General features: G+C 38.2%; 1 protein-coding gene across 1 annotated transcript in view; it reads left to right on the forward strand.

Annotated features, from left to right (window-relative positions):
• Window positions 1-9,457: 9,457 nt before the first annotated feature.
• Window positions 9,458-14,064, forward strand: part of LOC122813885 (zinc finger protein 420-like) — a 175,904-nt gene continuing 171,297 nt past the window's right edge. The window contains exon 1 of the mRNA XM_044086425.1: window positions 9,458-9,934. Coding sequence (XP_043942360.1) covers window positions 9,692-9,934 — 243 coding nt within the window. The 5' untranslated portion in view covers window positions 9,458-9,691. The remainder of the gene's footprint in view (window positions 9,935-14,064) is intronic.

The following is a 14,064-nucleotide window of genomic DNA, read 5'->3' on the forward strand; positions in this document are numbered from 1 at the left end:
CATGTATCTTTTAACAAATATATATAGGTGGCTTTGGTTGCTTACAATACAGACTTAGGCTTTGAAGTACTTTAGCAGAGTGTGTGTGTGTGTGTGTGTGTGTGTGTGTGTGTGTGTGTGTGTGTGTGTGTGTGTGTGTGTGTGTATGCAATATGAGAGCACCTTAGAAACTGTGCTAACCCTAACCCTGCCTCTAACCCTAACCTTGCAGGAAATTTGAACAACAGCAACATCAAAGTGGTATATATAAATGTGGCCATTGTGCTTTATGTAAATACATTGCAGTGAGAGCATTATTTGAAGTTAATGGGATTATGTGCAGTATAAATAAATACCATAACTGTAATTCCACCAAGGTAGTTTATTGTGCTCAGTGCCAACAGTGTCCAAGATTTTATGTTGGCAAGATAGAGAGATGCTTACGGGATAGAATTTATGAGCACAGCTATGATATTAGAGTTAAAAAAAATTCTAATGCTCTCTCTAAGCATTTGTTGGATCATATGGATCGTGATTTTAAATTCTTTGTATTGAAGGGGTTAAGTCCTTCCAATAGGGGCGGCCCGTGGTCATTACACTTGGAAAGACTGGAACTCTGTTGGCAGCTAAAACTGAATGCTAACCACTGGCTAGGTTTAAATGATCAGATGTCTATTAGCTACATTTTAAAACTGAAATCTCTGGAAAGATAATTTATGTAGCATAACTGAGTGGGATTTAACCACTTATTTAATATTTATCATTATATTTTTTTATGAAAGGTTGTGGTAAAGTATGAGCTTATTGTCTTGAATAACGAAAACCACAGAAAAGAGTCACAGTCCAGTTCAACAAAACTAAAAATCCAAATCTTGGACCACAAAGGGCACAAAACTGCTGGCTGGTAAAGAGTAAAGTTTATTTAACGCCACTGAAATTACACACACGTTTTCGTCCAAATAACTCTCAGACTTCCTCAGAACTAAAAAAAAACATTCCACTTAGGTTGATTTATACAAGCATCAATTAAGAAACACTGGGGAAGATCAGGAAACAATACATGTGGTTAGTAGAGCTGGGTTCAACATATTCAGTTACAGTGGACTAGAAATCACTGATGATTTCTTCAACTTATTTATGAAAGGTTTCAAGTTTGTACCCAGTGGTAAAAGTAAACTACCACAAATCCTGTTGGATCTCAAAATGTTCACTAGATGGTTAAATCTTTTAAACATTTTTGGGGAAAACTCAAATTCATCGGATTCATTTCCCCCCAAGAAATTGAGTACTTTCAACCCCCCACTTCACCCTCAACTTAAAAATCTGGAAAACACTATTGAACATGAGATACGTAAAAACTTTGATTCTTTCAAAATTTTTTCCAACCTTGATATTAGGGACAGAAAGTTATTGGATTCCCTGTGTTCTAATCCCAATATTCGTGTTATGGAACCCGACAAGGGTGGGGGGGGTAGTAATCATGGATAAAATCTTGTATGATAGTAAAATGCATACTCTTTTACATGATGAATCCAGATATAGTAAAGTTTCTATCAATGAAATCAACATCTCATATAAGAAGATTGACTTAGCACTAAAAGATCTGTTTGATCAAGGTGTCATTGATCACAATACTTACCAATATTTGTACCACACTCATCCTTGTGTACCTTCTATCTTCAGGATACCTAAAGTAAATAAATGTGCAGATGACCCCCCCCCCCCATTCAGACCCATTGTGGCCTCAGAAGGAGGTAAAATCTACCCCATAGCTAAGTACTTAGGCTGGAAACTTAAATCTTTATGGGGTGGTGAAGTACACATTCTCAAAGATTCATGGGAATTTCTGAGCAAGGTCAAACCGGAACTGTCAGTTCATGATCTTTAATTTACTACAATAGATGTGGTTGATTTGTTCTTGGTCATTTCTCATGACCTAGGTTTGGTTTGGCTTGAAGAGGCCCTAAGAACTAGACCAGGGGTAACTGAAAATTATATTTTTCTATGTAATGAACTGGCAGAGCTAGTGTTGAAATAAAATTTCTATTCTTTGAGGGTGAATTTTATCGCCAGGAGTCTGGGGTAGCCATGGGAGCTAGTTGTGCTCCAACCTTTGCAGATATCATTGTATCTGTGTGGGAGTGCAAATTTGTACATAATTGTGTTTCCTTCCAATATTGGAATTTTTACTCCAGGTTCCTGGACGACATTTGTATTTTTTTGTTAGGGGGTGAGGATCTTTTGAGTGATTTTATTTCCTACCTCAGTCAAACTACTGATTTTTTCAGGTTTACTCATCAAGCCAATCCTTCTACTATTCACTACTTAGATGTTACGTTACAGAAAACTGACTATCGTTTTAAATCTGTTGTTTTCAGAAAGCCTACTTTCTCCAATACATATATCACTTACAGCAGCACAAATCCTTTTTATCAGAAAAAAGGTATCATCAAAGGTCAATTTGTATGCATTTGTTGTATGACTTCTGATGATTCTGATTACTTTTCTCAATGTGCTGTGTTGCAACAGATGTTTTCTGCACGAGGTTACCCCACTGAGCTTATCAACTCTATCAGGACAGAAGTTACACATGGTAGGAAAACTATTTACAGGCCCATCCTAGGTATGGGAAGTAGTTTTTCCAATAAACACAGCTGTATGTATTCCAGTGAGACAGGTTACAACAGGGCATTTGTTACCAACTTCAGCTCTAATGCCCAACACATCAAGAATTTAGTGTTAAAAGAATGGGATACATTCTCAAGTTTTACTGATCTGTCTAACTTAAAAGTTAAATCTATCAAAGTAGTCTTTAGGAAGGGGCAAAATATTAAAAACATGCTCAAGATGGTAGGATATGATGATGTGTTTGTTCATAGAAAGAAGGGCACCTTCAAATGTGGAGCCTGTAACCAATGTTCTTTTATAAACAATAAGGAACAGGTATCATTACCATGTAGACGAAAAACTTTAACTGCTAAGACTTACACCAATTGTAATTCCTAGGGTCTGGTCTATTTAGCCACCTGTGGATGCTGTGACAGTTTCTATGTTGGCAAGACAGAGAGATAGCTCAAACGTAGAATATATGAGCATACAAATGATATCAGTAGGTGTAATGTCAACAATGCATTGTATAAACATACTTTATCTTGTATCAATGCTAGAGGCGGACCCTGTGAACACAAATTGGAATACAAAGAAACCTATTGGCAGTTATTTTTGGAATCTAACAAATCTCTGGGTCTTAATGATCATATTTTACTTGTGCCCCTACTCAAATTGAGGGCAGCTAAATTATGATTCTATGTTTCTTTTATATTTTAACATGGTTGTTTTAATTATATAATTTTCAGTCCACGATGATACATACCCAGGTCATCATGTGATATTTGTGTATATTTTTAAACATACATCATACTTTTATCAATTTTAGTTATCAAGTTTCTTATTTCAAAGCAGTACATCAGTTAGATATTGCAGTTTATTTTCAATGTCCATTTGCTTTTCATGCCTGGCTCTTTACATTTTTGGTAGTTCATTAATTTTCTTAATTGATGCTTATATAAATCAACCTAAGTGGAATGGTGTTTTTTTAGTTCTGAGGAAGTCTGAGAGTTATTTGGATGAAAATGCGTGTGTAATTTCAGTGGCGTTAAATAAACTTTACTCTTTACCAGCCAGCAGTTTTGTGCCCTTTGTGGTCCAGGCTTTGGATTTTTATTGTCTTGAATAACTATTGGCTAGTGGTGTTAATACAAGTTAGCGAGTAGGTGCCATCATGGGGGGGCTTGGTTGTCATGTGATTGTCAAACATGGTAGTTTTGTATAAAAGGAATAGAACTTAGGTAAGATTTTTATCAGAGGAATTCTAAATTAATATAGACGCAAGTGCTTATCGCTTGTGTTACCTATGTTTGATTTTATTCACATTTCTATTGAGTTTCTTGAGTTAATTAAAAGTTTTTACAATTCATATTTCTACTCTGGGTTTCACATTCAGTTTTTTTTTTGTTTTTGAACAGTTTGCCTCTTGGTTCTTAAGTTTAATATATTAACCATTCCTGATCCAGCACATGCTCATCACCAGGTTAAGACTTTGTGTTCAGTGTATGATTTTTTTTTTTTTTTGTGTCTTTTCGGCTTTTCCTGGTTAGGGGTCGCCATAGCGGAAATCCGGTCTGCTAATGATTGGCAGTAGATTTATATGGTGCCGAGTTGCCAGCCCGACACCCAACCTTCAGTGAAGGCACGCCCATTCACACATGTCTTTCGAATGCCACTCGACCGCGGGGAGGACATGCAGACTCCACACAGAAGGCACTCCGGCTGAGAATCGAACATGAGTACCTCTTGCTGTGAGGCAACAATGCAACCGCTGCACCACTGTGGCTGCTACTCTCCAAATATTCTCCTTAAAAATAATATACATAACTGCTGCCTGTAAAATTCACTAAGTTGCATGTTGTTTTCTCTTTAGAAACTTCTACCTCTTTAAATCTTAGACTATATAAATGTAACTACTGTATATGTATAAATGTAAACAGAAGTGTAACTACTCTGTGTTTAACTGGAACTAAGTATAATGCAATGTAAACAAATGGAGCTTTTCTCCCTTGGCCTCTGCTGAAAATGGGTATTACCCAGATGGACCTTCCCGGTAAAGAAAGACAAATAAATAATAGCACTGTTAGCCAATCAGATTGTTTGGTTTGATCATTTTTGTTTATCTGTACTCATAGTACATCATGAAAAGTTACTCTCAACTCTTAACACATTACAACAGTTTCTTCATCATTGGTGTGTCAACTACCCTAGTAAAATTTCTCTAAACCTTCTTGTTTATGCTGCTTAATAAAACTAAAAGTCACACTGCCCACATGAAACACAGACACATACATACATATACAGAGCCGAATTCCAAAAGACTTGTTATTGGTGTAAGTAATTTAGTAAACCTGCTTTATAGGTAGGCCTTATGCCAGACTAAGTAATTTACACTGAGAGCAAGTCTTTTGGAAATGGGGCAGGCTTACACCACCATAAGGAATCTGCCTCCCACCCAACACACACACACAACACATACACACACAGCCCCAAAACACCCTACACCACATAAAAGAGCTCATACCCAAATATAATTTTAGTTTTAATGAAAAGCACTAAAACATGGCCTGTATCTCCCATTCAGTTAATTATTACAAAAGTAAATGCACATGTTGCAGATAGAAGATGCACATAACCCTTAACCCCCCCCCCCCAAAAAAAAAACTGCACATGCATCTAAATCTACTCATAGAAATGAAATTCCTTTATACTAAAATAAAAAAAAGTTGAAAGAATGAAAAGTGAAATAGAAAACACTGACCACAATTAACTAAATGAAAAATGCCATTACTGTCAAAATAGACACGGTTCTATGTAAACTAATTAAAACAATTTAATAAAAAACTAAAAACATGAACATACCCAAACACAACTCTAAATACACCTACTACAAAAAATAAAATAAAATGTCCTTACCACAAGCATTCATGAGAGGCTTTATGTATAAAAACTTGCACAAGCTATCTAAAGCCCTCTTCAAAGTAAACTTAGCCTACTAGAGTCACTGGGAAATACTCATCTAACCTAAAAACACAAAAACAATGTTTTGAATTTGATACATGAAATATCTAGCGCTGTAAAATTACAGAACTCTGTTCATGACATTTGTCTCTGCCAATCTCGATGAAACATGTCCCTAAAGCATCAGTGGAAGAAATGCCATGTACCACAATCAGGCCTTCACATATTCCATTGCCTTTAAATATAAAACTCATTCCCTAAGCCTACAGTGCAAAATACTGCATACACCAGATACCAACCCTCACTTATTCCTCAAATATTCATACAAAGCTTGTTCTCTAAGCCTACAGTACAGGATATTACATGTATTACATGCTAGGTTTCATGTCATAACATTACATATCCATCTCCACTTATTATAAAACGCATTCCCTAAACATAGTGTGCAATATATTACACCTATTCTATGCCCTACCCCCTACATATTCTATTGGTACTTATAATAAAACTTATTTCCTAAACTGCAGTGCAGAATATTCCATTTATCACATACCAAACCACCACATATTCCATATTTATGAGTCTAAGTAGTCTATCACTCCTTTAATAAGTATCTCCTTTCTCTCTCCATTTATACCACTCTAACCTTAATCAGGTGCAGACTTGTGCATGCATATGCATATACTCTGTTGGGAAGTGCCTCACTATACAAGCTAAGCAGTAGTAAGCTGGCAGGGAACCTGTAGAACCCCCTCTGTGGTCTGTTGTAAAACAACTCACTGAGGCGTTTGAGGTTATACCTTAATAACTTTATTGATAACAACCTGTGACTCATTATTCTGCATTTCTCTGAGATATTTGCTATGGTTATGCCCTAAAACCTCCCCCAGTGCCAAGCTAGGAGCCATCATATTGCAGAGCACCAAGATATTTTGTGCTGTTATGTTTTATCTTCTCAGCTTGCTGGAAGATTCTCCTAGGTGATTGTGCATATAGGCATTTCGGGGAATCTCCTCCCTCTGCATCGATGAGTCCTCCATTTTCCTGTTCATTCCATGCTCACTAATGTCTGTCACCTTTTTGTCTCCTCCAGGAGCTCTGCTGACAGGTGCGTCCAGAATGACCCACACTGTTCTCCTAAGAAGAGAGAAGGCATGATCCACACTGTCCCCCTGAGAAGAGTAAGGCATAACCTTCATCACTCCTCTTCTACTCCCAGGTGTCCCCTCCCCCAATGTCCAGGCCTCAAGCTGAACCAGTTCACCTAGAAAACTATTCCAGACTTTATTCCTCTTCACCATGGAGCTGACTTATAGCTTTGAAAAAGTCAAAGTCCAACATGGACATGGTAATTTTTTCAAAGTAAACCCCAATGGGACACAGTAATGTTAAAGAAATATAAGGATTCAGAACAGCAGGTAATGATGTCTTTGCTTGCAGCTCGAACAGCACAGAAGGAGCTCCCAGGCAGAAATGCTTGTACTCATGGCTGCATGTACAGGATCTTTAATACAATATAATATGCACCACTTTTCTTTCTTTTTTCAGAAATTGAAGTTCTGTCTCCAGAAATGTTCACCTAAACACCTAGATAAAATCACATCATGGATGGTATTTATTAAATGTCATAGTTCTTTATATGAAAGCATAAAACCCAAATGCTAATAGACTTTTCTGTTATACATGGTGCAATGTACTATCCATATTTAATTGTATTAAGCCTCTTACATATTTTGCTTTATCTCTTTTATGTGTCATTTCATTTATTATGTATATTTGCTTGCTACTCGGGCATATTCGTTGGAGTGTAAACCATGTGCAGTAGGACCCAGGAATAAAAAAATGCAAATAAATTCAGATGAGTTGCACAGGGTAGACAGTTCTGCAGCAGTTAGAATTGCTGTCTCACAAAGCTTATTGCTCTACTCTGATTCCAATAAGAGGTGCCTTCTTTGTGGAATCTGCATGTGTTTTTTTACCAGGGTCTCCAATTTTCTTCTTTTTCTAGACCTCAAAGAACTGTATTTAGGTGTGCATGCCATGTGTAAGTGTGCATGAGTGCGCATTGTGTGAGTGTGAAATGTTGGGGTATTTCATGTATAACTGTGAAGTTTAGGAGAGAGAGAGAGAGTGTGTGTGTGTGTGTGTGTGTGTGTGTGTGTGTGTGTGTGTGTGTGTGTGTGTGTGCGCGCGCATGTGTGCATTGTGTAAGTCTGAGGCACTTGAATGTTTTAGGTATGAGTGTGAGATGTAGAGGAGAGAGAGAGTGTGTGTCTGTGTGTGTGAGCGGGCGTGTGCATATATGCATTTGTATAAGTTCTATCACAGACTGGTCTCCTATCCAGGATTAGTTTCTCTGCCTTATAGCTGTTCAGTGCTATGATTGATTCTGGCTTCCATGTGACCATGAAATGGATAAAGTAGGTATCTGAAAAATGTAAATGCATGTATTTGTAGTATAATTAATACTATTAGCATAAGACAGTCATTCTAAAGTGTAGTTTAATGTATGGTACTAAGTCTATTGCATGTAAGCTAAACTATTAAAAAGTCCATCTTTAGCAAATACAGGTAAAATACTTCAAGCTGTTGAGGTCTTTCCCAATTTATAGTAAGTCTAAAGAAAGGTTCGTAAGCAAGTACAGACCACAGCAGCCTAATTCAGAAAAACAATATTGCTTCACCACAAAGAGCAGTTATAGCTAAACAGTGCCTGGGTTTGTTGAACATAAGCAGCTTGTGGCATGGCACAATTTGCTTATGCTCTGCAAACTCTTGTGGGTTTATGAGCAATTCATCCAATAATATTGTTTAATCGAAGCCAGAGATCAGGCTGCCATACCCTTCAGTATAGTAGAAGAAACATTGCTCTCCATTTTTGTGCATGCAGTGCACTGTAGAGGCTGCATTTTATTGCAGTAAGTTCTGATTGCAACTAAATGAAGTATCAGCATCTGTAGTGTGTGCATTAACTTGAATAATCAATTAAATAAATAAATAAATAAATAAATATACTTTTTCCTCATTTAGATAACAGTTTGATGCTGCTGCCCGCGCCACTGATATCATAGCAACATCAGGTCACAAGGTCAATGGCTCACTGATTTCTGTTGGCTGAGGTACACTACTTTCTGACACAACCTAACTTGCTGACCTACTTAATTATTCATTGAGCTCCAAAGACCTATTACTGAATCACAGTATTAGACTGAAACAGAACATAATAGTTTGGGAAAAGCCTTTTTCAATCTATTGGCTAAGCATAGTTACCATTTTCCATCCATGTTTTGACATTGTAACCTGCGTCTTGAACTAATTGTTGCAGCATATTCTTGTATCTGTAAATATTTATTTTTTAGCACATCCTTGTATTTGTAAATATGTTTTGTTCATTTCTAATGTGATCCTTTTCACCTGGGCTGTGACTGCAAATGGTTTGGTGAGCTACCCTGGTAAACAAATAGAAATAAATAACAAATAAATATTACTCTCAGTTTCTGACTCTAAAACATGGTCATTAACACTGCATTTTATTCTGGCAGAAACAAAGTAGTTATTTTTTGGGATTACTAGAAAGAATTTCTATTAAAAGTATGGGATTAACGTTAAATCCTAACAGTGCTGGTACAGACAAGCAGAAGGTGAGAGTGTAGAAAAGGGAAATATAACAAGTTTAACCCACAGTCAGACGTAGTGGAATTTATCTGAGTTTGGGTATTTGAATTTACTTAAAATGCCTATGTAAATTGACTTCTGAGAAACATTTTACTAGGAATTTGTAAACTGGATTACTTGAGTTAAAAGAGGTATTTAGAGTGACATTTAATCTAGGATTAGAAGAGTTGTGTGCTTTGTCCCTTTAAATGGAGGTGGTCACCTCTCAACACATTGTACTTCCTGTGCTCCGAAAATGAAACTAAAAAGGACAAAACTGCAATAATCATGGCTTGCAATGTGCAGAATGAAGTCTATGAAGCTATGAATATGCAATTATTTGCCTGAAAGTTAAGTGATTCTGGATTTTGACACTAGTGCTGCCTGCAGTCTGTGTTTTAACAGGATTAAAACAACAACATTGACCTGTTATGAATTTAGACAGGAACTTCAGATGAACAGTTGCACGGTGAACTGACAGCTAGCAGATATGGTTCGAAAGTCACAGAGACTGAAGCTGGAATACACAAAGCAAGAAGAAAAATGCAGAGAGAAAGCAGAGATGCAGAATCTGTGTGGCACAAATGGGAGACCAGAGCAGTGCTGTGGGGAGCACAGACGGAGAATGGAGTTGTTCTGCCAGGAGGATGAGGCCTTTATCTGTGTCCTGTGTGTTCCCAGGCATTCATGTCACAGTTTTGTACTTTTACGTGAGGTAGTCAGTGTGTATAAGGTAAGCTTAGTGCCTGATGACTAACATAAAATAACGTAGGATGTGTTTATATGCTTTTTTGTGAATTTTCAATCTTAGAAATCTATATTGCTTAGTTGTTATTATTATTATTATTATTATTATTATTACCACTAATACTATTTTATTAGTGCTTGCTGACAGCAGAAATATATCTGTTTTCATGTTCATGTTATGAGCTGGGCATTTATTACTGCAAGCTTCTTTTCAAATCGTGAGAGGTGCTGGGCTGTCCTAAACATATCTGCAGGTGTGTGAATTCATAATGTAGATTGATACATAGTCAGAAAAAGAGAAAACAGTAGGCTTTTACCATTGTGACGTTCGGTGGTTAGTAGCTTAGATAGTGGTAAAAGTTCAGGGCACCATATTAGAAAAAGAGGCTTCACTGCATTCAGATATTCCAAGGCAGGTGGGTTCATGTCAGACACAACCTAATTCAGTTCTTTTGAGTAGCAAACAAGGATATTAGAACACAAGGAAGCTGTGGATGTGCCTGATTAGACTTTCAAAAGGAATATAACATGGTTTATCACAAATCATGAATAAATTAGAATGACTTGGACTGAGTTCCTAGGTAGTAGCATGGATAACACATTAATTGGGTAAGGTCATAAAGGGTCATAGAAAATCCATCTCAGTTTGAAGAAGGCTGGTGACAAGTTTACCACATGGGTCAATGCTGAGGCTGTCCACCTCTGTGTCGGAGATGTTGTATAAGGACTGAAGGGGAAAGTTAACCTTTATGCCAATAGTGCAAAGTTGTAAAATAGGCTGATACAGCTTAGAAGTCAGTCACAAAATGCAATATAATGAATGCATCAGGGAAGAACGAGAAGGGATGGAGAGGATAGATAGACAGGAAGTAGTCATAGTAGCAAATCTCTGTCTGTCTCTCTTTAGCTAGGAGGACCCTTTTCAGCCATGACATGGGCCAGCAGACTGTGCTCATTGCACAGGTATGACAGTGCCTGGAATGAAAATATTAACAGTAAAATGGTGTGACACAGGTAATTGTTAATGACACTCTGAAAACAACAATCAATAGTCAGAAAGAAACAACACTGTGAAGTCGATCCGGGAGAAGACAGTAACATGTATGGTAGATAGACAAGTACATTAAATGACAAATTGATGTTCAGGTGACACTCGTAATTTTGGATACTCTTGGATAAAACATGAGAGCAGTAAGTGCAGCTATTGTACCTAGGTGTGAGGGGGCTTTGATCCAAAGTTTAAAAAGCATGCAGTGCGTGAGGACAGCAAGAAAGAAAGAAAGGCGGTGGGGGTACAGTGGATATATAGGAATGGTCATTAGTCATAGAAAACTATCTCCCTGAGGACAGCAAGAAAGAAAAGCTCTGGTGGTATACTGCATATACATGAACACGCACGCACTCACGCACACACACACACACACACACACACACACACACACACACACACACACACACACACACACACACACACACACCTATATAAATACATAGAAATGGTCATCAGTGGTAGAAAACTGATATTTCTCCTTTTGTATAGACCATTTTTAGATCCTATCTGGATCTCTTTGTGAAATTTTGGACGTTTCATCATTCTAAGAACAAAGATCCAATAGAGGAAGGTGACTCAACTGTGTGTGATGATGAGAGTGAGGCTGAGCAGTCTTTTTGGTGCAGAGAACAAGTTCTTGTCTAAGCTGTCTGCAACTCAGATGTGATTAGTGAACAGAGTGCGTAATGGGTGGGAATCCAGTATTAAAAGCCAAATCCTGTTTTGCTCAGGGTGTACATACCTAGCAACCTCACGTTAGAGATTGTGGGCTCTGTTTAGGCTAGAACATAAACTGGAGCATTTCGGGTATATGTGGTCAGTAGTAGTTTGCGTATATTGTCAGTAAACTATACTGATCTCACAACAAACAGTACACAGGGTCAGTGAGAAGGACATGCCGTAGCATAAACCCAGGGCTTCCAGTGTATCATTGATGGATCTGTAGTGTAGTCCCCAGGTTATCTAATAGACAAGGAAATGGGCAACATAGGTTAGGCAAGCAGTCTTCACATGCCATGAGAATGTACTGTCTTGTATCTGAGCCACACATGAAGCATAAAAAAGTTGAATTGCTTTGCAAGGAGGCCTGGTTCTTATCTTTTTCATCTGTAATGTATAAGATCTGTCCTTCCCATATGAAAGGATGCAACTGACATGTTTCCATTAAGATACAGTATAAACAGTTTCTTCTTTTGCACACACATTTTAAGTACTTATGGTCATGCTCTGTAGTTGGCCTTTACCTGACCTTTATTCAGTCTCATGCAAGGTGAAAAGTCTTTCTTAACCCTCAGACCAGTCACCTGGAACAGTTTCTTATTGAGCCATGATATGTACCGGATGCCCTCACCTTTAAGCATAAATTACTTTCTCACCAGAACAAGGATATTTAAACTTGTGCTGCTGTCAACGAGGGGGAAAATGGTCCATGTGACCGAGGTTCAAGTACTGGCTTGGGTGCTTCAGTGTACAGGCAGGGAGGTGGAGCATGCCCATCCTGAGGGTGGTTGTACTCTGGGAAATACCATTGTAAGATCCCTTGTGAAGGCTGGGGGGACATGTGAGGGGCTGTACTGTAGGGATGCAGGGCTCACGGCTGAGGCACATGCAGTGCCATGGTCAGTTTGCACTAGGAGCCCATTGCATGACAGTCCCTGGAATGAGATGGAAGTCTAAAGGGCAGGGAACTAGCATCAAAAACACTTGCAGGCAGCAGTGCAATGCTGCCCAGGTTTCTCAGTCTCCTGATTAGCTCCATACATGGTTCAGATTTACCCTAGAGGAGGTAAAGTAGGTCGAGTGGACCTAGTGAATGAGGAGAGGACCTGTTGTCAGATGAGGATCAGCTGCAGTGAGCCAAAAAGAAACATGAAGCCTTGTACAGGTATGTTTTGGCACTGATAGTCTTGTCAAGCTGTCCTGCAGATTTTCATGTAGTACTCCCCTGTCCTCTTCTGAGCCGAATGCTTTCCATCCTTATGTTATAAGTAATTTTTGGTTCTGCACAATAAGTTGTTGTAGACTTACCTTCAGTTGTGTGACTATGTGTTGCTGTGATCCGGATTAAGAACAACTGAAGTGCTGCCAACGACACAACCTGTTATGTGTTTGAACAACACAACTTTACACTATTATAGTGTAACAACAACACAGGGAGCCGGGAAACCTACAGCATTTACTTCATCATTCATAAGATATAATGGCATGTCCACAGGAACATGTGTGTAGATATGCTCATTCTCTACACAAAACAAGGTAAGGAAAGAAATGTAAAATAACAGGGGCCTACTACTTAGTGTTGAACATTTTCTTGGATTTTCTCAGATGTGTGACCCTTGGCTCTAGATGATTGTCACTGTCGAAGTGACACCCTAACCCCATGTGCAAGAAATGGGAAAATGGCTTGTAGATGGATGGATGGATGTACACTATTGGCATAACTTCTATGAACTAATGTCCTGATCCCCAGTTATTATCATAAACAATTTTTCATTATTTCTGAATTTGAACATGTAGTAGTTTTGTTGTTGATGTAGCAGTGCTTCATTTTGCTGTTTCATATCATTAGTAATTTTTAATAGTCTTCAACAGCACTTGTCAGGTTTTCTCTAACAGAACATATACTTCACTTGTTTATAAATAATCCTCTGAGCTCAGAATACCACAGAAAAAAAACATGACCTGCAGAAAGTGTGTGTGCAGATGTTAAACATGAGCCAAGGAAAAAAAAAGTTTGATAGCAAATCCAGCACTTTCATTGGGTCTATATCAGTTAATTGAAGATTCACCTCAGTGAACCTAACTTCTTCGACCCCAAACTACAGCAAACATTCCCATCTGTGAAAGATTTAAGTAGGGAAAGGAAGCAGTTGGCCAACAGCACAATGTTGCCCTTTTCCCCACTGTAGTCCAATCTCAGAATTGGTATGTATTGTTAGGTGGGTGTAGGGGGCTGTGCCCCCCACTTGGGTGGGCTTGACATACTGTTGTGTGTGTTCTGTTGCGCTGTTGGCCAAGTGCTTTCTTTTCCTGGTGAAATCTTTTTTTGATGTGAACATTTGCGG

This window comes from Protopterus annectens, chromosome 10.part0, assembly GCF_019279795.1.
Source record: "Protopterus annectens isolate FY-2018-M chromosome 10.part0, PAN1.0, whole genome shotgun sequence".
Lineage (NCBI taxonomy): Eukaryota > Metazoa > Chordata > Ceratodontiformes > Protopteridae > Protopterus > Protopterus annectens.